Source organism: Bacillus rossius, chromosome 1, assembly GCF_032445375.1.
Source record: "Bacillus rossius redtenbacheri isolate Brsri chromosome 1, Brsri_v3, whole genome shotgun sequence".
Classification (NCBI taxonomy): Eukaryota; Metazoa; Arthropoda; class Insecta; order Phasmatodea; family Bacillidae; genus Bacillus; species Bacillus rossius.
Window position 1 is genome coordinate 91,043,352 of NC_086330.1, and position 26,181 is coordinate 91,069,532.

The 26,181-nt window shown below is 40.3% G+C and overlaps 1 protein-coding gene across 1 annotated transcript in view; it reads right to left on the bottom strand.

Moving 5' to 3' along the window:
• Window positions 1-26,181, bottom strand: part of LOC134539845 (ankyrin repeat domain-containing protein 2-like) — a 54,748-nt gene that overhangs the window by 20,090 nt on the left and 8,477 nt on the right. Inside the window, exon 3 of the mRNA XM_063382153.1 lies at window positions 4,346-4,387. Within this exon, the coding sequence (XP_063238223.1) occupies window positions 4,346-4,387 (42 nt within the window). The remainder of the gene's footprint in view (window positions 1-4,345; window positions 4,388-26,181) is intronic.

Consider the following 26,181-nt stretch of genomic DNA (forward strand, 5'->3'; position numbering starts at 1 on the left):
GCAATATTAATTACATGTTTTCGTAATCTATCCAAAAATTTATGACTCATTCATAACGTAGATATAATTACGACTGGCCCCTCCATTTTTGGTTTTTCATTTTTTTTTTCAATATAATTTAATTTTTGGATTATATTTACACATTTATGACATTACAAATATACATAAAATCTTCCCAAGCTATCATACCAGATAACTGCACAATACTCATCAATAGGCTCCAAAGACCGAATGGAAATTGATTTTATAAATGAGGGTGACTAAACGTATTGATAGTTACACTAGTCTAAAATCACACATGTTGTCTGCTATAAGTACCCAGATATAGGACATACGCCCAGTCAAATCATAAAATTTAACACGGAAGTTTTTTTGTAAGTTATGGTTGATACTCGGAAGGAAATCCCAATGGTGGGGAAAAAAAGCCCCATTTAACGTGAAATGGTGATGAAAATGGCGTGCGGGGGTTTAAGCTCGAGGACGCTGGCACCGCAGCGCGCCTACTGGCACACTTACGAACTGGCGGCCCGCAGGCATCCTCTATCTTCTTCAGGAGGCGTGGAGCGATGCCTTAAGCGGAGCAGTGAGGGAATGAATGAATTACTTAATTAAGAATCAATGTGTCTTAAAGTATCGTCAACATCGAGTTAATTAAATACGGTGAGGTGTGACGCGATGGTAATGGAGAATACTGGCAGAATAACCAGGTGGGAGAAATTGGAAGACCCGGAGAACCCATCCGCGAAAGGCACAAGCCACCAAGCTTCCCCACAAACCCTTCTGGGATCGAAGCTGAAACGCCGTGGCGGGACGCGAGCAGTACGACCACTGCACCACCGCGGCCTCCAACATTATCAACTGGTGACGGACTACTGGATAACGTTTCTATCGTCATGAAGCCAGAACTCACTTCGTATTTGGGCCGACGTTGTTTGTTCGTTGGTGGGTGACTGTGTGTTAGGCCTTTCTTCCTTCGGACCCTCTCTGTGCTTGATCCGGTAACACTACTTTCCCGTGTTCACTACCAGCTCAGGGTCGTTCCAAGGCCTCGGGCTACTTGGGCATGCAAACAGACGATGTATAGGTCTTCCCCGTGTCGCCTTGGTGTGCCAGAGTACGAGGGGGGAGGGGTGTGAAGGAGGGTGTTAGCTACTGCGTCCGGAATTAATACAGAATGATGGGCTGTATTTATATCGTCCGCCGATCACTTGTCGCTGTGATTTTACACCGACATTTTGGGAGTTTTTGTCGAGAGGGAATGTTGCATTGTGGTGTGCAACAGCTGGTCATGATGGCAAGCTGCAGTATCCACCATTTCAATTTCATTAGCTGCAGCTGATGAATAATTAGGCGGGCATGATTTTATTTCATGCGAGATTCTTCGTCCAGTGATTCAAACTGTAAGTTTATTTCCCCAGGTGTTTATGTGGGTTTCGTAAAACTGTTATGGTACATCGAGTTTTACAATCAAAAGAAACAATCGCATTTTGTTTGAAAAAAATTATGTCCACCGTGGATATCGTGGTAAACAAAGCTAGATGCCTGCTGGCACTAATATTTTAATCTGCGCTATCATTAAAAGTTTGATTCAAAATTATGCTGAATACTAAAAATGTTAGTTCAATACAATATTTTGTATTCTGATGGTTGGTTATAAAACACAAGATAATGAGAACGTTGTTGTAAAAAAACAGTTTAAAAGTGAAGTCATAGTAGAGAATAAATTTTCTGAGTGGAAATTATCCAGTAGTAGGTGTTCACAAACAAGACTTTAAGCTTTTAAATTATTTGTTTGTAGGACATTACAGAGAGAATTTCTAATTTTTTGAGCTCATTAAAATTTATTTTAATTATTAATTTGTTTGAAAGACAGTATTATTAGAATGTCTTATATTTGGGGTTCTTTATATTTCTTTTGATAAAGTAAAAGTTCTTTGGAAAGACATTATAGTGAGAGTTGACTATATCATGAGCTCATTAATATGTATGGTGATTAGAGTAAAAAAGACGCCTACGAGAGAATTTTTTGGTACAAGGGCTCAAAATTGTGTGTGTTATTATTAATTTTAATATTCTATTTTCAAGCAATTATGATTCAATGTATTTATATTTATACATGAGTTTATTCATATTTACATAATGTTATATGGGTAAAGCATGAGTTGGCCAAGCAATAGTGTTTAATACAGTGGCTTGGCGCTTGAAAGTAAATTTTGTCAACTTATAAGTATATCAATTACTTGTAAGTAATGGTTAGGGGTATGATTAAACTGTGCAGAGTATTAAGTGTGTTGTTCAGTGATGCAGAAAGTGACCTGTATATGCCAAGTACTTTTTAGAGTTCCATGTTTTAATGATGAATTGTCTGAATTATTTAATAGCACTTTTGCATTTGGTGAGTTTTTTTTTTTTGCTTGCTTGAAAGTAAATGTTGATGATTTCATGAAGAACTTTCATCTTGTTGATTTGAGAGATATTAAGACTTTGAGAAAAACACCAATAAAGCTAACTGGTCTTAAAACTGATTTTTATTTGGTATTACCTACTATTTTGCCCACCCTTCCCTTTGCTTGAAATTATGACTAAGTCCTAAGAAAGTTAGTAAACTCTTCGTTTTACCAAGATTCAACAAGTAATTTTAAAAAAAATGTTAATTACAATTTTAGGGTTTCATAAAGTTGAAACTAAATAGAATAAAATACTTGTTGTCTTAAACATAATTTGTATTCATTTCTGCAATGATCGGTTTATCGTTGAGCTATTATAAGAACTGGCTCGCTGCACCCTGGACAGACTCCGCCCCCTGCTGGGCCCCAGGCAGACGAGTGTGCCAGACTCGTGTCCATGCGCCGAGCGCCTGATATCTTCCCCCCCCCCCCCCTTCAGCTCCTCCTTCCGCGGTGATTACCAATTGGTCAACACACAGTCCTCTACGCGCGGCCACCCAGTCACAGAAGCAGGTTGTTAACAGTGCGGGACTTACCACGACAATATTAATTTACATTACAATGTGCATGCAGTGAATGTTGTGATACTCCGCTGCTAGTACTTTCCTAACAGACCTAGTATTTTTTTTTTTATAGATTTTTAGTGAGTTAGTACGTTTACCCACAGATATAGTACTTTTTTGATGTGTAACATCTTGGCTCTCGGTATACGGCATTTAGTAGGAGTAGTTTCGTGAATGGAACAGCAGTCGCATGGAACGGAAATGTGTAACCATGGTAGTGCCATCTGTGGCGGATGGCGCGAACCAAACACAAAACCTTCGGTGAACTTTATAGTATTAACGGTTAAATGAATTTAAACAAGGTGGACAGTATTTTAATAAAATTACTTGTCGAACATCAGGTCAGGTAGCGAAGCAATCTTATCCCAATGATTGAAGCATTTCTGGATGTGGACAGACAGGAACCTTTTGTTCGGTCAAAAACTCGCGGATCTGAAGCGAGGGTGTTGCATGACGCGTTGTCGTGATTGAGGAGGAAGCCATTGATCATTTTTCTGGTCTCCTTTTCGCAAACAAAACTTTATGTTAACGCATTGTTCGAAATCATGATTGGAGATACGGAAATTTTGCAAATTTCGTAAAGTGGCAAGTTAGAAACCTTCACACACTCGCACTGTGTTCATGATTGGACCGCAGTTATTTGGACACGCCCCTCCACTACCGTGAGCCAACGATACCCATCTAGGGGAGAAGTAAGCTAATCAGGTAGTGTCAATTAACAAGGATAAAAATTTTCTCGCTAAGAAATCAACCATTGGGAAAGCAAACAAGGGTTGAGCACTTCTATGACTGAATTCTACCCTGAGGCCAGACCAAATTCCGCGTCTCTATCCATAATGCGTGACAGACACGGTATAATACGACCTCATTCTTCCGGCTCTGAAAGCCGACTGACAAGTCACATCCTGTTCAAACTTGCAGTGGCGACCCTAGAGCGGCCTAACCGGTGACCTGGAGGGTATAGAATATACCCCTATTAAAAATGCAGAAATTTTTTTTAATAAATTCTTAAAAACTATGTTTTATGTTTTCCTATAAATATTATACTCTGGTTAATTTTATCAATGCTAACAATCACATTCCAGTGAAATCACGTCATTATACGAGGCAATAAAACCTTTTAAGGTGTTTTTATACGAAATTATGGAAACTCAATTGAAATCGAAATGTACCGACTTTAAATTAGATGCAAAAAAGTGCTGGGAAGGTTCCTACTAAACGCCATAGCCGATAACTTCCCAGTTTCCTCTCTAACGACCTAGCTGTTGACGAAACGTTAAGTCTTAATCAAATTTTTTTCAAAAAATAAACACTTATTCGTGTGCCGATACTTACCAATTTACCGTCGGTAATGGTAGGCCCGTGCACGTAGTTGTCCTGAAAAGTGAGAAAAGTTAAATAGCAAAACTTGTGTTAGCTGATGATTTATTAAATCACATCTGTTTACAGGTCAAACAATGCACAAAATACGTTCGTTAAATGATTCATGCAATGGGGAATTTTGATTAAAAACAATTCTTTGGTTTTAAGCCATTGCACTTTTGCACTATTTGTCATGGGAAAATTTCAAGAATGCAAAATAAAATAAAAGAAAAATGAAAACATGAACCCACACAAAACAAGCCAAAATCAGCTGATGTCAAACTTTACATAATATCAGACAGCACTGAATATTCCGTGGAAGAAATTTAGTCATGAATAAATAACAGCACGGACGAACACAGTGGGTTAGGAATGACGAGAAAGTTTCAATAAGAACAATAAATTCAGGCAGACAACAACTCTGGACAATACAGCAAACAGACGAACACAACGATGAAATCAAATAGGTATTATGGACAACACAACGATGACAGCACAGACGAACACGGTTGATTTCCTGTGACAAAGCACGAAGAATCCACCCCTTTTAATTCAGAATCCACCCCTTTTAATTCTAGCACAAGTAGACCGAGATCATAGGTCCAAGAGTCGCGTCTGAAATGGGCCGGTGCTTGCAACATGAAGGCCCGTACATTGTAAAGGTGGGTAACCATATGTCGCATACGAACGTAACGTACCACCGTTGTGTAACCGAAATGTGCATGTGTGGACGGGACTCGTTACAGCGTTGCGTCTCAAAACTTGACTGGAAGATATGCAACGGGCTCGATCCGTCATTTGTCGGTCTTTCGTTCGTCACATCAAAGGAAGTCACGGCTCTACGTAAGAACCAGTGTGGACTGGTGGCGTGTCATTCTTCTGTTGCTCTCTCACTCGCTCAGCATGAACCCCGGGAGAACATCGGGCTTTAGTCATGTTTGTTCCATGTTAGCGCTTCCATGTTTACTTTTATTTGATTTGGAAAAATGGAGATGACTAAATTGGAGACAGTATTTTTCATAGAACTTGACAAAGAAAGGAATGGGATTTGGGCCCTCCAACACCCGAACCATTAAAATAAATGATGGAAAGAAGATTTCTGGGAAGAAATTGCTAAACAAAAAGGAAAACCAGTTGAGCAGTTAAAGACGAAAATTAAGAATTTTGTAGAAACACTGTGACTAGAAATAATAAAAAAATTCATTTCAGCACAGCTCAAGGTATATTTCAAAGTACCTATTTATTCTGGATCGTTCTGGAACTGCTAGAAACTTCGGAAACATTTTTTTTTATAAATTAATGTACCTAACATCGAGTATGTTCCCCAATATTCCAAACTGATACAAGTAGGGAGAGCGTGCCGACTCTGGAACATAGACGAGGGGGGAGCGGGGTAATCCGGGGATTATCCCATTTTTTATGGTTTTTTACGCATTTTTTATGGTTTTTTATGTGCAATTCCAGTTTTTTATGCGCTAATCCAGTGGCTAATCCGCTAATCCAGTGGCTAATCCGGAGATCCGCAAATCTCAAATTCGCAAATCTCAAATTCGCAAATCCGCAAATCTCAAATTCGCAAATCCGCAAATCGCAAATCCGCAAATCCGCCATTTTGTATTTCTAGAAATTTCCACCAACTTCGAATCGTGACGTCATTATTCTGTGTCGTCTGCTGGAGGCCGCCATCTTGATTTCTTCTGGCCGCCATCTTGTTTCGTCTGCTGGAGGCCGCCATCTTGATTTTTCCTGGTCGCCATCTTGTTTCGTCTGCTGGAGGCCGCCATCTTGATTTTTCCTGGTCGCCATCTTGTTTAGGCTGCTGGAGGCCGCCATCTTGTGTGATGTCATATAGTTCTGTTGGTCGCCACCAGGTAGCAGCAGGTATTATTTTATTTTAACTAAAATATTTTCAGTGCCAAGGCTAGAATTCGATCCATGGGACGTGAAAACGTCCAGGATGTCGTGGTTACGAGGCGGACGCCTTGACCACTAGACCACGAGACCAATTGGAATATGGTGGAATAAATAATCTATATATGCTACATACTGACGGCAAGTTTATGATAAATGGGGGAGGGTGTTTTTGCCTTCCTTAATGCATACCTAAGGCGCCACATTTGAAATTAAAATTATTATACAGCCGCCATCTTTAATTCCAGCACAGACTACCAGATGGCGCCAAATTCAAAAATTAGTTGCCAGAGGCGCCGCCATCTTGGTTCTCAAGTTGGCTGGTAGATGTCGCTAGTATCGCGCGCCAAATTCAAAAATTAGTTGTCAGAGACGCCGCCATCTTGGTTCTCAAGTTGGCTGGTAGATGTCGCTAGTATCGCGCGGCAAATTCAAAAATGAGTTGCCAGAGGCGCCGCCATCTTGATTCTCAAGTTGGCTACCAGAGTGTGCCACCGTCGCCATCTTAATTCATATTTCAGATGCCAGGGCACAGCACCATTCGATAGATCGAATGCTAATCGATATATTTACTTTTATTTCATATTTCAGCTGCCAGGATGCAGCACCATTCGATAGGTCGAATGCTAATAGATATATTTACTTTTATTTCATATTTCAGCTGCCAGGGCACAGCACCATTCGATAGGTCGAATGCTAATCGATATATTTACTTTTATTTCATATTTCAGCTGTCAGGGCGCAGCACCATTCGATAGGTCGAATGCTAATCGATATATTTACATTTATTTCATATTTCAGCTGCCAGGGCGCAACACCATTCGATAGGTCGAATGCTAATCGATATATTTAGTTACAAGTGTTGCTACCAGAGGGCGCGATATTTAAATTTAAAAAATATTACAACCTTTAAACAATTCTCCGCCATCTTGGATTCAACAGCCCCACCATCTTGGAAGCACATGATACACCCAAGGACTTGTTCCAATACATGCACAGAGTGCACCGAAAAGATTGTTCCCTTACATGCACAGAGTGCACCATATTGAATGATCATGATATGTGTTCCTTTATATGCATCAGAAGCAGGCATAAGAAATATTTTCTTATAGGCATACTTTAGTGTTAGCTTTCCTGTAATGCATTTAATAATAGTGTAAGCTCATTATTATTATTTAGTGATAGTGAATTTATAACTATGATGTGTAGTCTCATTCTCTTCATCTCGACGTGGCGGAAGATTCTCTGGAGTGTAAGCTGAAAAAAAAATAAAAAAATAAATAAAAACTTGTGTTTGAATTTATAGTGGTATGCTGCTTTCCACATCACCTTAGAGACTATGTCTCAGGAGGTACAGCATTAGATGCGTTAACTCCTTTTTTTTATACATGGCGAGTTTCCCCGAGAGGCCTATTTTCCATGTTTAACAAGGGCGCAAGCATTATGCTTCACCGTCACTCTCTCCGAAGCCGCTGTCCACTCCATCATCTGGCTCCACTTGCTCTTGAGCCTCCATTACAGCTTCAAAGCATGCTATAATACCGTTGTAAAGGTATGTTAGAAACTCGTATTCCTCTGGAAATGCAGCGAACAAATTGATCGCGGAGACCTCTAGATGGTGTACTATCGCATCTATATTCATGCCGATGCAAGCATGAAGCGCATATTCAATGCAATCGCGCATTTCCTCAAAAGCAGCCATGTTCATTATGGAATTGTCAGAGACAGAATGAAGACTATAGTTGACCTGGTCTTGACGGAAAGATGACATGCAACCCCGATGTCGCGCTACACATTCCAATGAGGCGCCCAGCGCGGGCTGACGTCACAGCTTGTTGATCCCAAGCTGCAGAGTGCTGGGTCGTGTTCAGGAAGTAGTCCACACATTATAAATACATTGCAGGAATAGAATCTCAACAACAGCCCACACAAACGATTCCATAGAATATGCTTCGATTGAGAACAAGCAATAAGGTAAAATAAAATGTGTATATGTAATCTTAAACTCCCATATCCTTTCTCTTTACCCATGTCCTCACGGTATCGGGAAACCCCTTCCAAGACACCTGGAATCTTTCACCACGCTTTCGATGAATTTTATTTACCAAGTATGTATCGGGGTATTTTGTAATTTGAATTTCTGAAGCATAAAAAACACCTTGTATTTCATTTCCATCCATATCACTCAAGTTATACACACGCGGAAAGCTGGACCTCATAGCTGTTACTTTAAACACTTCGTGAGACCAATTCGGTGTAAACCCCTTTTCAAAAACTTTCTTGTTTCGTGACACGCGTACATGATCCCCCACACGAGCCTTAGGTTTTCTAGGGTCAATTGTCTTTACATATTTGTAAACACTTTGTAGCAAAGAGTCATCCTTCACTTGATTCGGAGCCATGCCAATGGTGCGGTGGAATCTGTTATTGTAGACACGTAGAACTTGTGGTAAAATTTTAAGCCACTTATAATTTCCTTGAGCTGAAAACTCGCGAAAAAGCAGCGATTTTAGAGATCTATTAAACCGCTCTACCACACTTGCTTTAATCTCACTGTGAGTGGAATAATGATTAATATTTTTTCTTTTCATAAGAGCTCTGAAAGTTGAGTTATAAAATTCTGTTCCCGCATCACTTTGAATACTTTTAAAACTTCCTGCTTCTTTCAAAATACTTCTCATGGCAGCAGTAACCATCACACCTGTCTTTTGTTTAACTGGAACTGCATAAGCACGTTTGCTGTACACATCTATGGCAGTCAGGATGTACTTGTAACCACTGTTCACTTTACTGTATGGTATCATTTCTACCAAATCAATCTGTAGTAAATCATGGAGTCCATATGTTAAGACCTTTCTGCGAGGAAATATAATACGTTTGCCTCGGTGAAGCTCGTATGCAATCCCACGCTGTGCGTCGCTCATTTTGCAATGTATCCTGATTCTTGTAACTCTTCAAGTATCGAAAGGATTTCGTTATTGTGTCCGGTGTGGCCAGAAGCCTGCGAGGCCATTAACAACCTGAGTCGATCTACTATCTCATTCGGATCATTCCAATAAATGAACTCTCGTTTACGACCTAAATCCAATGTTTTATGTAACAATCCACTTCCTCGTTGCTGCGAACCAATATGTGGAAACAGTTGCTTAATGATATCAAATTTCGCATGTGACGTGCTTTTATAGAGATTTGTTGCAGGATCATTCTTTTTAAAATAAGCATTTGTAAGCTCTAGTAGATTACCATATTGTTTAAGGGCCGATTCCGAGTACGTATGCGGCTCTCTGCGAAATAAAAGTTCAAATAAACCAGGAGCAGGTTGTATTAGTTCATCTTTAACGCGAATCATATTGTTATCGTGAAAAAATACTTCCGTGTCCCCTAAAAACCCGCGGTTATGTCGTTTAGATACACCATAGGTTCCATCACCAAAGCGAAGGTTGTAGCTCTGCAAATAAGACTGCACTCCACCTAAAGAATCATCATATGGAACACCGTGATGTTTTAAAGGAATAGCGCTCGAGTCATCACTGTCGCTTTATTCTAAATATTGTTTCACAGTAGCTTCTTCCGCAGAATCCTGCTTCACAGTACCGATAGACTGTGCGAGCGATGTAGTAGGTCCAAGTTTATCCAAACGCGAATTAACAGACTTGAATATTTCTTCATTAATTGCATCCCTCTCCAAACGAGCTCGTTTGGCAAGTAGATACTTTGCACGAACATTTTCTATGACGCGCTCCAACTTACTAGCCTCAAGAGACATGACTGCAGAGTTAGCGATAGCATATCACCCTTTTATATACAACTAGCATCAATACGTGAGTGATCTAGGCATGTCTAGAGCTTGATGGTTTTGGAGGTGCTGGTTTTGGAGGTGCTGGTTTTGGAGGTGCTGGTTTTGGAGGTGTTGGTTTTGGAGGTGCTGGTTTTGAAGATGCTGTTTTTGCAGGTGCTGGTTTTGGAGGTGAAGGTTTCTTAGACAACACACCGCGAGAATATTCATCAGGAGTAATCGTCAAAACACCAACAGTGCGATTCATTTGTGAAAGCTGTTGTACAATTCCAGCATTAATTTTCAATACCATCTCAACCATGTTAGCATTTAGTGCATCATTTAGTTCCTCTATAAATGTTTGTGCGAATAAATCTAACCTGCTCTCCAACGAGGTGCACATATCACCCAACTTTGTCGACACAGCTGAAAGACTTTCATTTAATTGAGCAATTAAATGCTGTTCTTTAGCCTCCATATTGCGCAAGAACTCCATAATCCCCACTTGCACATCTCTTGTTACAGTAAGTGATCTGTTGATATCTGTAACTTGTCGTGTCATACCATCAGTCATCGAATGCAAAGCATGTGTAAAAGCCCCGCTTACTGCGTCAACATACTTCTTATTAGCAGCATCACCATCTTGTTTAGGATCACCAACTCTCTTCAAATGTTTCCAGCTTAAGTCGCAGTCCCCTTCACGAGTAAACGTCATGCATGAGTCGTGCGATCGTTTAAGTCCACCACCACCGAACTTTGACATCATGATTCATGAACCTATCACAATAAACTGATCAAAACCACATCTGTAACGCCCTTTATGTAGAGGAAAATCTTTAGCTATCACAATGAAACCATGCTCATTAGGACTGTTCCAACAGTGACCGCAAAGAGTTTTAAATCTCTCAAAGCTCATATCTGTACCGACATGGTCGGAAAACACATGTTTTAGATTAAGATCGTCCATTTTAAACAAAATTATTAGATTACAATTGAAGACCTTGGTGCAAAAAGGGGATAAGTCCACTTTTTACCTAAAATCATTTTATTGGTTGGCTATACAGTAAAAAAATCACTGCATAAACTGGTGCAGAAAGGGTATAAATACCTTTTTAAATGCCTTAGCAACAGACTGTAGAATGTTATCCCCTGTAACTTTTTGGTGCATAAAAGGGATAAGTTGCGGAGTTATCCCCTCTTTGCAGCAAACATATTTTCCTAACTTATGTTCACAGTTACAATTAAAATTATTTTTCACCCATAAAAATCACTTTTAAATATTCAACCTGCATATCTCGCGTGCTACGTCGCCTCTCATTATCTGTTTTAGATGTGAACATGAAAACATATAGCTGGAACGCACTCTATATGCTCGAAGGTGATTATTAAGTATAATCTCTATGGAGAAAAAATAAACATCTGTTCGTTTACCAAATATGGCAGAAAGTAGTGATTAGTGCGAGGGGTTTTGGGTTCGAGTCCCGGGTAAGGCATGGGTGTTAATTTACATTAAGAGATGTTATTGATACGATATGATGACGCTTCGAAAGATATAGTTCTGGTTGTGGGCGAAAGCTGTTAACCACACAAACAAAAAAAAAAAAAAGTAGTGATGAGTGTACAGACTTTGAAGCATCTGGAAGTGAATATATTCCGTCCAACGTGGAAAATAGTGATTCAGAACTAGATAAAGATGAAAGTAAAAATAGAGGTAGAAAAAGAAAGTGTAATGTAAAGAAATGGAAGCGAAATGTAGCAAAATCAAAACGTGCTCGTGGTGAGGCTTATGTGGGGCATAGAGGAAAAAAGAAACCAGGCAGGCAAACAGCTTCAAACTGCAAGTGCAAGAAAAACTGCCTCGGCAGTCTGACTAATGAACGCAAACATTTATTCTTGAAAGCATTCAATAATATAGCAGAACAAGAAAGACAAGATTCTTACCTTAGTGGACTGATTACAGTTTTACCAGTAGCCCGACGAAGAATAGTATCCGGAAACAAGTCACCTCGCTGCTTCAGTATCAAATACAAAGTAAGTTCAATACCTCTACCCTTATCTTGTAAACAATCATCACGCCAATGAACATATGTACTTACTATTGCATGTTTGCTTTGATTTTAGGTTAGGGACGGCCCAAAGCAAATCGAAGTTTGCAAAATGGGATTCTGCTTACTACATGGCATTGGTAAGAAGAGAGTGGAAAGGATTGCAAAGCACATGTCAACATCTGTAACACCTCCAACAGATGGCCGAGGGAAACATGATACCAGAGCAAATGCTATTCCCGAAAATATCAAACAGCAAGTCGATAACCATATCAGAAGCTTCCCAAGGAGATTGTCACATTACAGCAGAGGTAAGAGCAACAGGTATTATTTGTCTGCATTGCTAAACATATCACATATGTACCAAATGTATCTGGAGAAGTATGAAGTTGATGTGCATCATCGTCTGAAGGAAGGACAAAACATCAAACCTACTGTGACGTATGATTATTATTACAGATATTTTCGAAATAACTTTAATTATTCATTCGGGAGGCCTTGTACAGACACGTGCAAAACATGTGATATTCTGGAGAACCAGATAAATGGGGCAACTTCTATAGAGGAAAAGAAACGACTTGAGACTGAAAAAATGGTTCACATCACTAAAGCAGACATGTTTTATACAAGCATGAAAGGTAAGATACATGAAGCTGAAAACAATGAATTTACCGATACACTCTGTTTTGACTATCAACAAAATATGCCCCTTCCAAAAGTACCGTCCAGCGATGCTTTTTACTGTCGCCAGGTTTGGATGTACAACTTCTGTATCTATTCAGCGAAACTCAAAACTGCCCACTATTATATGTATGATGAATGTACAGCAAAGAAAGGCTCAAATGAAGTTATCTCGTTCCTGAAACATTATTTTGATAATGTGCTCAACACATCGGTAAAGAAAGTCTACCTTTTTTCAGACAACTGCTGTGCACAGAATAAGAACAATGCTTTAGTCCAGTTCCTTTTTAGCTGCACACAAATAGGGAGATTTGACGATATTGTGCACCGATTTCCAGAACCGGGCCACAGTTTCCTTCCATGTGACCGGTGTTTTGGTCGCATTGAAATAAACATCAGAAAAACAGAGAGGGTATATTTGCCTTAAGAGTACAAAAGTTTGGTGAAGAAAACCTCACCTAAGAAGTTCTTTGTCATTGACGTAAAACAAGATGATGTACGAGATTTCGTCACACATTTGAAGCAAATGTTTCTAAAAAAATGAAGGGCACAAGTGTATTTACTGTATCGCGTTTCCGTATTTTCCACTACTCTGGCTCATCACAAGTTCTGCGATGTTGCAGTCACCAAAGTGAACTTTACTATGAAAACTTTAATTTAATAAAGGCTAAATAACAACTTTCACTTGATGCTCCTCCTGCATATGTGATGAAACTACCACTTAAAGATGCGAAACTAAGGGACACAATGAAACTCGCAGAGCAGTATGTTCCGAAGTGTGACATGTGGTACTACAATAACTTGAAGTCTGTGGCAACGATAGATCTAGAATGTGGTGCTTCTTGTTCAGACGATGACTACATTTCACTGTGAACGTGTAATAGTTGTTTATGTGTGTTCATTTACAGCCATATTCTTTCATAGTACATAATGAAGTGTGGTACTGTGACTTGTTACAGTAACATTGTATTGTTTATCTTAAGTTTTGGGTACTTCTCTGAAATTAATGTTATGTATATTGATTTTATTACAATACATAGTTTTTTTAAGAGTAGAAAGAGTCTTCTATCATGTGGTAATATTGTTAATTTAAAATACTGTCATTAATTAGGGATTATACATATATGTATTATTATTTTCATTATTTGGAGCAAAAAAGGGATAACTTCATTTCACTTATTAACGATTTACTTCCGACTTTAGGAATCAATTTTATTGTGAATGTGGTTGACGATACACTTTTCCATACTTTATAATGAAAATGTAAACAAGTCATGCACATATAGTAGCCCCAATTTTGCAATACGTTTTTTTGTCTCTCCTGTAAAATTACTGAAATGTGAGTTATCCCCTTTTTGCAGCAAGGTCTTCAATTATCTCGCACTAATTGCTTTCGGGTTTGGGTATAAGTTTGTACCAAGTAGAAACAGTCGATCTTGTGGTGTCGCCCCATAGAATAATACTTTTGAACAATGCTTTGTTTATCACAAGCAACATCATCGAAGATTAGCACAGAGTTGGGGAGGGCTTGACTGGGGTCTAAAACATCAGCATTTTCTCGAAATTTAAAAAATTTCACTCCCCCGACATTTTCCAGCACATGGGCTAAACGTTGATATTTTGGTTGTTCTAGGGACTTGCTATATAAATACACATTCTCAAAACGTATCCCATTGGGGTGTTCTAGAAGTGAAAGAATAAGACAAGTTTTGCCAGAATTCGAAGGACCTGACACTATACACCGTATGGTATTTGGTAACAGAGATCCATGACGTTCTTCAGTTTTACTAAACACATCATCATCAATTAGTGAAATTGGTAAAGCGAGCTGTTGTTGAACAACCTCCATTCTTAATACTAAACCTAAACACTATAAAACAGTCATCCTTATAGTGAAACCACTCAGTGTCTTGATATGTCTTGTATGAGACGGAAGAGAGGTTCAGGCTTAGTTAATTCTGTTATAAATAAGCTACCATTCGAGGCACATCTTCCGGGCTACAATTTCTGTGGACCTGGCACGAGACTAGCCGAGAGACTAGCAAGAGGTGATCGTGGTGTGAATGCACTAGACGAGGCGTGTCGTCTTCACGATATTGTGTATGCGAATAGTAATAACTTGGCTGAAAGACATAAAGCGGATAAAATATTAGCTGACACGGCCGAGAAGATTAGAAAGTCTCCCGAAACTAAATTTGGACAGAGAGTATCCGCGTGGACCGTTAACAAGATTATGAGAGTGAAACGTAAGCTTGGTGCAGGTTTAAGATTTTCATCATCATCAAAGAAGAGAAACCGTAAATCTGTCAGGAAAGCCCTGGGGAAGAAGGGTGGTCTATTACCATTTATATTTCCAGCACTCGCTGCATTAGGCAGCTTAATTGGTGGAGCTGCGGGTGTTGCTAAAACTGTTTCCGATGTCCGGAGTCAGGCACGTATGCAAGCGATAGCACGTGCAGCAAAAAACGGTTCAGGACTTTATCTACGCCCCTACCCACAGTCGGGTGGTGGGGGAAAGCGAAGAGGAAGAAGAAGAAAGAAAAATCGCGGGAGCAGGAAGCGATAATCAAAAACTTACCAAAGCGAGCTCTTACAAACCTCGAGTTAATGAAGGCGATAAAAGAATTGAAAATACCATACTTTAGACAAATATACATGCGCGATTCGCTACCTAAGAAACCATTGCGTAATGAAAGTGCTATTTTGAATCTAGACTCATCCAAAGGACCGGGAACGCATTGGACTGCTTATGTCAAGACCGGTCCTAACGTTGAATATTACGATAGCTTCGGAGACTTGCCTCCACCAGTGGAACTGATACGATATTTAAACAAGTGCAACATAACCTATAATTATGACAGGCAACAAAAGTTGCATTCATGGAATTGCGGTCACTTATGCTTAAGATTTTTAGTATCAATATATAAGAAGCATTAGTGTTATCATAAGCCACATATGCGACAGAGTGTTTATAGAGAGACCACACACAACGCGAGACGCAGTGTAAACTAGACAAAATGTCAATAACATTAATTTTAACTGGGAAGAGCTCGATTATGAGAACCTACTACTTCCCTCCCTTGCAATTGGATGGAGAGTGGACAATGGCATTGATCGATCTGACAACATATAACTCGATACCGAACATTGATGAAAATAATCAAGTTTTTCGATACATCGCAAACAATGAACATCATGAAATGAAATTACCAACAGGTGCATATGAAATAAGTGACATGGAAGCTTACATAAAACAGAACCTACCTGCAGATTCAACATTTCTATTACGAGGCAACCCCAACACCTTACAGTGCATAATGTTCAGCAACAATATACATGTGGATTTTAGTGGAAAAAATACATTAGGTGAAATGCTTGGATTTTCTTCTCAAGTATACAAAGCAGGTGAGCTGCATGAATCGACAAATCCTGTAAATATATTCCCCGTGAATGTTATACGAATTACAAGCAATGCTGTGGGACACACATACTTGAATGGTAAATTAAACAATACTATTCATGAATTTTCCCCCATAGTACCTCCGGGATATAAGATAAATGAACGACCTACCACGCTCATTTATGTCCCAGTTACCGTTCAATCGATATCGGAGCTCGACATTCAAATAGTCGATCAGGAAGGACGCTTAGTTAACCTAAGAAAGGAAGAAATAACTCTAAGACTGCATTTGAAAAAACAATGGGAGTGAAATATTTTTCTAAGCATAAATGGAGCGGTTCAGGTGTGTCCTTATCCAGTAGACGACGAGACATCAAGCGGCTAACATCTGTTAACGTGAGATTCCTTAAAAAACTTGGATTTAGAGTTTATCCTCATGGAGAACACCGTTCTTGAAGTCGAGCAAGCACCACAATTTGAGGATTCTATTTCAAAAACTGAACTGCATATTTACAAACCATACTTAAATGGACCCTATGCCCCCAACTCTGAAATCCGTATAGTGATTCAAAATCATGATGCATACACAAACATCTCAAAATCCTTTTTGCGTATACGTGGAAAACTCGTAAAGGCAGACGGACAGAAACCGGACCATGCAAAGATTATAAACAATGGTGTATTACATATGATCAATCGGATAGGATTTGAACTGAACGGCGTTCTTATAGATCAGACCAGATCACTAGGAGTGGTATCTACAGTGAAGAATTATCTTTCACGAACTCGTGATGAATACGCCATCAGCAAAATGGAGGGATGGTGTCTCGAGGAAAACTATAGCTTGCCTCTAACAGCCGATGGTGTTTTCGAAATCTGTGTTCTGCTAAGCCATCTCCTCGGCTTTGCTGAGGATTATCACCGTATACTTCTAAACTCCAAACAAGAGTTAATTATAGTTTTAGAAAATACGTACATTAACTCGATCGTAGATGCGAGTGCGCAGCCTCAAGCAGTTAATTTAACCATAAACTCTATCGATTGGGCCGTACCACACATCCAAGTGTCTCCAGCGGAACGCACGCGACTGCTTAAGCTTGTGGAGAAAGGCAGAAATATAGATATAGCATTTAGATCTTGGTCTGTTGAAACATATCCCAGCATGCCACAAGCACAAAATGTCAGCTGGTCAGTAAAGACAAGCTTCTCGATGGAAAAACCACGATACATAATAGTCGGCTTTCAATCGGCTAAACATAATGTAATGGCTGCCGATAAATCGAGGTTTGACCACTGCAACATAAAGAATATAAAACTATTCTTGAATTCAGAAAGTTATCCATACACGGATTTGGACATAAACTTCGACAATGGATTTTACTTAATCGCATATGATATGTATTCAAATTTTCAAGAGTCTTACTATGGAAAGCAGAATGCACCTTTGCTTGACCCTCATCAGTTTAAGGAACTGGCTACGTTATTCATGTTTGATGTAAGCCGTCAAGCTGAGAAAATACCTTCGAATATCATAGATTGCAAGTTGGAGATCACAAGCTCAGACAACCTACCGATCTTAACACAAGCATTTGCAATAATATTGCACGACAGACTTGTCTCCTATAATCCACGAGACAAAGCTGTTAAAATACTGGGTTAAGCATAGTAGAGGCTCAGTCGTGTCTCAGCCACCATGAAGTATGTTAATCTGCAAGGATTTTTCTCTCAGTATGGCTTTATTACCAAGGAACTTAGCATTGCTGACTCTGAGGGGAACATAATTACGCGAACATTCAAACCGCCGTTTGAGTGGAGAGACATTAGTCGTAAATACCGGAGAAGTAATGCGTGGCTCACTAAAAATTTTCATAGTTTAAAATGGGAACACGGATTGTTTCCCTACAACAGTCTTTCCACCATCTTGACAACTCACTTGAGTGGAACTGTAATAGTTGCTGGAAGCGAACAGAAAAGATGGTTGGGTAAACACTGTCTCAAACACATGCACATAGTGGATGCACAAGAGGAATATGGCTGCCCGGCTTTCAAAAAATTAGACATAATGTATGCTCAAAATCGTGACAGCATAAGACCTGTATCGTCTCGCCGTAACGTCGCATTGCTTAGGGCTTGGATGCTAGAACACAGCGATCCTGGAATGTTGGATGACGCGCTCGAAATGGAATCAACAACAAGCGAAGCAACGGTAAACATGTCTGGACTGGAGGCGCTATAAATTGAGGTCATCGTCCCGGGGTACGACAGTCAGCGTACAGTTCGCGGTCGTGCGGGCGTAGACTCACTATATATTCAAGAAAAATGACGTTCGATCCATCGGCACGCTACGCAGACGTGTCACCCGGCTTTCGTCGTGTGGCATACCTTACCGGAGATGGAGAGTTCCACCTCATAGTCTGCAACTTCAATCATCACTGGAGCACCGATTGCGATCTGGAGGCTCCGGACTTTATTGAGACGCCCTGCAATCAGGTAGATTGTGTTGTGCACTACTTGAGACCCGACAGTAAATTTCCTACTACCTTAGAAGAACTTAAGGCAGCAGCCGCTACTGAAACTATAACCTCAGAACCAGATTATTCTGCAGTAAGGTGTGATTTGAGACGCAGCACGAACCCAGAGACAGTTGTGCATTGGGAGGAGCAGTGTGATGGTTATGTTCACAACACAACTTATGAAAACAGTGTTTGCTACGAGACATGTAGTTTCCTTCAGTGTAAACTTTATCGATTCACCCCATTCGCTTAAGTTTGAGAGCTAAGACAATACCTATGTCAGTCATGTTATCACCGCGATTCCATGATATAACTCAAAGCCAAGAAGATGCCGTAATAGATGAATTGTGGGCACCGAGCATCTTAACATGGGATGAAGCGACAAGATATTTTAATTATCCTCCTGATCCACGATCTAAAGAAATGAAGCCTTCGACTTTGTTTGACAATACCGAAAATAGATATCTTTACAAACGTGCAAGTCTGAACTGTGTTGAATTTCATGTAGAGTTCTATGAATTTGATATTGGATTGAGTAGTCTTCGATACGTTTATTTCGAACTTTGTCGCGAAAATACTCATTTCCGACTGAGGTGGCACGCTGATAGACCATACAAGTCCGTGACTCTCTTGACTGTTTTCGACTGTCAGCATAAAGACTGTGTAATAAATCTTAGTCATCCAATGGCAAAGTTTCCCTGTACTATTGATGAGCTCAAGACATCCCGTGACAGAGACTATGAAAGTACTTTCTCCGAATGGTGTACCGGAATTAAACACTATCGCCATAATCCCGCTACATGCATGTGGAACCCACCTCACGACACGCCTTGCAGTACTCATTTGTGTTCCTTGTCGAGAGGTCGTTTATTACGAGAAAACAAATTCTCGGTGTCGACGCATCTAAGCAAGCAACTATGGGGATATAGATAATGGACTGTTCTACGAGATGCTCTACTCTATGGAATTTCGTAATCAATTTATTCATTCGGATGGGCAATATATTTTTAAATAGGATCGCCGCTTCCTGGGTCGACAGTCGAGCTGAAACTGTGTCGGTGTGAGGATCTGTGCCAAGCAAGATGTCTAACTTTCATTCAAGCAAGAAATACGTGAGTGTAAATCCTGGTCTAGGCAGTGTTGATTACAGCGAGTGGAGTCAAGACAATTTAAAACACATATCGGAAAGCTGTGACGGCATGTTTCACTCGAAACAAATACTCGACCCAGGACCTCAAGACATACCATTTGAATTAATTAACTGCTCGGGTTATGGACAATGTATTGTTAACATGCTTCGACACGATACAGTGCTGCCTGCCACGAGTGAAGACGTCTACGCACACGCATTCAACCAGACAGCTACCCAATCGGTTCAGGTTATCCCTGAATGCATTCAAATCAGCCCTGATTCGCCAACATCCATCATACCTGTAGCTGAGCCAATCACCGAGGCGACACCGAAGTCCACCAGACGACAGCGAAAGCCTGCTGCCTCTCGCAAGAGTCGAACCAGAGATCTCAGTCATTTAGGACCGGTGAGTCAAGATGTCGGAGTTCAAACAGAGTCTAGTGCTTCCATACAAAGAACTGACGAGATGGCCCGGGTAGCAGTGCGCTCATTACTTCTAGAATTATTAAGCAAAGTATAATTGAATTTTTGTCACTTTGTGTATGTAAATGTTTCAGCTGAATACGTAAATATAATATTCTTTGTGTGTAAGGAAATGTTCAAGTTAGCATTCAAATCTTTTTTTTATCGTCACTTTAATACTCTTTGTATGTAAATGTTCAGGTTTGTATGCAAACATTATGTGTGATTTTCTTGTAATATTTCAGTTTTGCATAAAGTTTTAAAATAAATTGTTAAAAGCATAATGCATATTTTATTACCGAAACTGTTTGCAACTTAAGTAAAGAACGTGTAGGTTACTGTATTTTTTATTAATACTCTTTTCAATTATATAATTTTCTGGTTTAGTATAATTTAAAAAAAAATGTATTCAAATTATCCATCAGTCTCTGCGCCCGCACGTTCACGAAATGTATGTTGACTACAATAAAACTAATGTGTAACCTCTGATTTATTGTTATGATTTAAGTATTCCTCTGATATAAAATAAAAGCTAGCATTGAAACGTCCTGCCTTCCTGGGCCGACCAGCGGGTTGACGTGCGAGAGCCCGTGGATGAAGCTCTCTATTTTCAGAGAAAGGAATTTGTTTTTCCAGACAACTGTCGTCGCACCTAAGAGGTGTCTATATGCTGTCACAGACTTGGTTGACAGTTTCTGCAATCGTTGTAATGCATTACAACGATTGCAGAAAAATGTTTTCAGTAAGCTATAATAAAAAAAACATTAATTAAATTTTAATTCTGAAAAAAGTGAATGGTAGAAAATCTACTTTCTAAAACAAAAAACATATAGTTTAACTAGTTTTCCATGATCACCATATTATTAAATGATTTTACCAAATATAATCTACTCAACTTTCTTAAATTAATAATTTTCAGTTTATAACTGTCATCTAAAGCCGACACACAGAGTAGGCGATTCCGCGAGAATTCAGGTCATCGCCCGACGCAGATTTATATATATATACACCTGCCACAGAGGTCGGAAACCTCATTTGATCGCAGCCAGCCCTCGTCAGCCCTCGATACCTCCTCCGCAGAGAGACGTTCTTCTCCAGATAAGGTATGTGTTCTGTCAGTTCTGACTGACAACACGAGATGGAGTACATTCGTTTCGTTAAAACACGTTCGCGCACTGTGTTTACAGTTCTTATTTAACAATATGTCCACTATTTTAAATAAATAAACACGTTAAAACGGTCGAATTAAGCAATAACTAAATCCATGTATTTATATTACTTAAATTGTGTATTATCACGGAAAAATTACTAAACTCTATTTTTTTTGTTGCGATTATATTACTTTGAATATTATTCCTGTTTTCGCTTATTTATTAATGATTGAGAATCAACTTGTTTTCATAATTATTTTTACAACGGGATGCGTGTATTTAATATTTCTTTAATACATCTTTCATTCTGTTACTGAACGCTATGCGCGATTTATAAAAACAACAACCATTCAGAGCTCGTACTTTGCTTGCAAACAGTTAAATAAATTTTGTCAAACTTTAAACAATATTAAGCGTGATATGAAGTTGATATACATTTGTTTTCAATACAGTATGTTCCATGTAAATAATAATTCTCTACATTCTCAGAATATACCGACATATAATTAATTTCTTGCACATTGTTTACATGTCTTAAACATTTTATATTTCTACATTATTTACAACTTGAAATACTTCACAAATAAATATTACAAGAAGTTTTCTCATGACATACAATTATTTCATATTTACACTTATTTTTTCAATACAAATTTTTACACATATTATGGAAAATAATAAGTGCTGATACAGCTGTTGGTTTCAGTATATTAGAGCAAGCATCTTTTATTTATTTTTCAGGTTCTAACTTGTTGAGCGTATCCTTCTTTATTTTTTTTAAATTCCTTTTATAATAATGTCTTCTCCATACTCTAATAAGCGTGCTAGATTTGAGGAAAGCGAGCCTTCGATGTCTGAGCTCGATGAATCATCTATTGATTCATTGATTTCATCTTCATCATCATTTGAGTCAGTGATTTTATCGTCGGCTGATGATTCATCCAACCTAGAGATCGAAGACACGCCACCTCCCTCTTTGCCTAGCCTGAAGCCCGTCGCTTTAGATTCCGCATTCCAGGGTCGACTTGTTGATTCCAGAATCGCGAATGATATTCCCCAGCCCGACCCCAACATTAATAGATTTCTCTCCAGGTGCAGGGAACCCTTTCTGGACGTAGTGGGTGGCGTTCTCCGCCCATTCAAAATTTATCTTACATTGGCCGCGGTATTTATTAAGGAGGATCCTGTGCAGGGGCCCATCAGTGAAAGCTTCCACTTCGCCTCCAAAAGTATCCCTGTTTTGTTAAGTGAGGACCTAGCAGAAATTTTCAGTTTCACATTAGTTTCTGTGCTTATGGAGCATGTAAGTGAGTTTGCTTTGCGCGGGTCTGGATGGATGTTGAGTCATGTAAAACATCTCGACATGCATGTCTCTGCATACCGACCATTCACGGTGGGGGCCGCGCATACAAAGTTGCCTGCATTTTTGTCTAACCGCAAAGCTTGTGTAAACATCGAGACTGACCGTGAGATGTGCTTTCTGTATGCCGTTATGGCAGGTGTGACGCCGGCGGCTGGGATGGTTACTCGTACTGGATCGTATCCTAATCCTCTCGAGGTTTTTGATACGACCGGTATGACGTTCCCCATGACACTGAATCAGGTTAAGATCTTTGAGAGTCTCAATAATATTTCCGTGAACATTTATTCTTGCGTGAGTGATCAGGGAACGATTATTGACGAGGATTTTAACAAACCCACTGATGCAAGTATCCAGCCGATTTGCATTACCTCTATGCGATGTGATCGCCATGTGAATATTTTGGCTATTCGTGCGTCTGGTGCTCCCGCTCATCTCCATTTCGTGACTATTAAGAATTTGTCCCGCTTGCTTTCTTCTCAACTCTCGCGTGATCAACATACAAGGTGGGTTTGCGACCGCTGTCTTCAGTATTTCCATACTGCGGACAAGTTGAACTCCCACACTGATTTGTGCAGCCAACACACGGCCGTTCGGTCAGTATTCCCGACTGAGGAGACCAAATGGCTCGAGTTCACAAATGTATCCAAGAAGGAACGTATGGGCTTTGTCGCTTATTGCGATACAGAGACCTACTTGAAACCGATGTCCACCTGTTTACCGGAGACCGATGCCTCCAGCACCACGACGGTGAACGAGCACGTGCCTTATGCATGTAGCATTTTATTAGTTTGTTCGTACGATGCTTCGCTTACCAGATATGCGCACTTTGAAGGGGAGAATTGTGTTGCCGACATGGTCTCTACCTTGATTGATATGACTAAGTGGGTGTGCGCGATTTATGCTAAGACCGTTCCCATGAAAGCCCAGACTCCTGCTGTTGCTGCGCGGTTGGCGAGTCAGACACATTGCCATATATGTAATAAGACACTAGGTGACAAGTCAGTGTTGGACCATGACCACCTGACCGGTGAGATTCGTGGCTATGCGCATTCTAAGTGTAATATTGCATTTAGACTGCAGAAGAACCAACTGGTAGCTATTTTCCACAATCTTCAGAATTATGATGCCCACTTTTTGATGAGACCATTAGTCTCACGTCATATTGCACAACCTGACGGTTCCTCCATTTTGGAGAACCCCGGGGAGGTCAGGGTTATAGGCACGTCTCTTGAAAGTTACAAGAGCATAACAAAGTACATACCGATTACCGGTAATGATGCGAGAGGAGGTACTCGAACAGTGCGTTTAAGATTCATTGACTCCCTTAACTTCCTAACTTCATCTCTGGATACTCTGGCAGGTAATCTCTCGCCTGCTCAGCTGAGCCTCACTCGTGTCCAGTTTCCAGAAGACGCACAGTTTGATCTAGCTCGTAGGAAAGGGGTGTTCCCATACGATTTCGTCACTAGTATGGCAGAACTGCAGACGACCTCACTACCCCCTAGGGAAGCATTTCATAATGCTCTTAGTGGGACTGACGTGAGTGACGGGGACTATGCTCACGCTAGATCTGCGTGGAATGTTTTCCGCTGTAAGACTTTGAACGATTACGCGTTGCAGTATTTGAAGGTGGATACGTGTTTGTTGGCTGACGTGTTCGAGAATTTCCGTTCAGTTTGTTGCCAGTCCTATGGCTTAGATCCGGCGCACTACATTACAGCCCCATCACTTGCGTGGGACGGTTTGTTGAGCAAGTCTGAGGTGTGTCTGGAATTAGTCACCGATCCAGATATCTATCTTTTCTTGGAGAATGCTGTTCGGGGTGGGATCACCAACGTTAGTCGGCGCTATGCGAAGGCTAACAATGTTTACATGAGCGATTATGACTCCAGCCTGCCATCTTCCTACATCTGTTATTTCGATGTAAATTCTCTCTATGGTCATACGATGCTTGGTAAGCTTCCGGTGGGCAACTTCCAGTGGGTGCAGGAACTCGAATATGCAAACTGGAACTTTAGCACCATGGACACCGATGGTGACTGCTCATGTTTTATAGAGGTGGATCTATCCTTTCCGCGTGAATGTCATGACCGGCTATCAGACCTGCCGCTTGCACCCGTGAATGGCGTACCGGTGAACGGCAATATGTCAAAGCTCTTATTGACACTTGAACCGTGAAAGAACTATGTTTTACATGCAAAAACACTGCAGCACTACCTTACGTACGGGGCCGTTCTTGACAATGTTCATCGTGTTTTGCGCTTTGAACAAAAATCCTGGATGGCGTCGTACGTACGGTATAATCTGAATTGCCGTGCTCAGGCAGCGAACCCCTTTGAGAAATCCTTCTATAAATTAATGAATAATTCCGTTTTTGGCAAATCTTTGCAGTCGCCGCGTAGGGAGCGTGACATACGTGTGGTTTCGCGGTACGATACCATATATGGTGCGGCAGAGTTGATAGGTCGTCCGTCATTTAAGGCAAGGCGGATCGTCGATGAGAATCTGGTCCTCATTGAGTTAGCCAAAGGTTCGGTAACCTTCAACAAACCCCTTTACACTGGTGTGGCCATCTTAGATTTATCCAAATTGCATCTCTATGATTTCCACTATAACTATATGCAGGTTAAGTTTCCCTTTCCATCTCTGCACCTGCTTTACTCAGATACCGATTCTCTTCTGTACCACATCGAGTGTCGCGATGTGTATTCTTCGATTCTCCCCGATTTGGCTTCTCGATTCGACACTTCGAATTATGCTCCAGATAATGCTCAAAGGTTTCCATCAGTCAACACCGGCATGACTGGTGTCATGAAGGATGAAGCCGCTGGACGCATCATTACTGAGTATGTTGGTCTTCGCCCCAAACTTTATGCATACAAGATGGACGATGGTGCTTTTACGCTTAAAGCCAAGGGTGTGAAGGCCAGTGTACTCAGCTCGCTACTTTTTGAGCAATATCTGGATTGCTTGCAAACAAATTCACGGGTTTGGGGGACTCAATATCATTTTCGTTCACGAAATCACATTGTTTGTACTGAACGCGTGACTAAGGTGGCGTTGTCATCAGGTGACGACAAGCGGAGCATTTCCGATGATGGAATTAGCACGCTTCCATGGGGACATTACCGTCTAGATCCCTGAACCTGAGTTCCCCACATAATAAGAGATTCTAACTTTTTTTTTTATTTTATAATTTTCCAGTTTATTTTTTTTTGTACTATCCTCATACCTTGGTACGCTCAATAAGCATTGCTGCTCCGAGTCGAGTTGTAGGAAAACAACAGCACTCCAAACTCCTCCTCCGCTCGGAGTGGTCAACTGGGTAGATGGCAACCAACTTCGATTCATTGCCTCCCCCTTCAGCCATAAAACA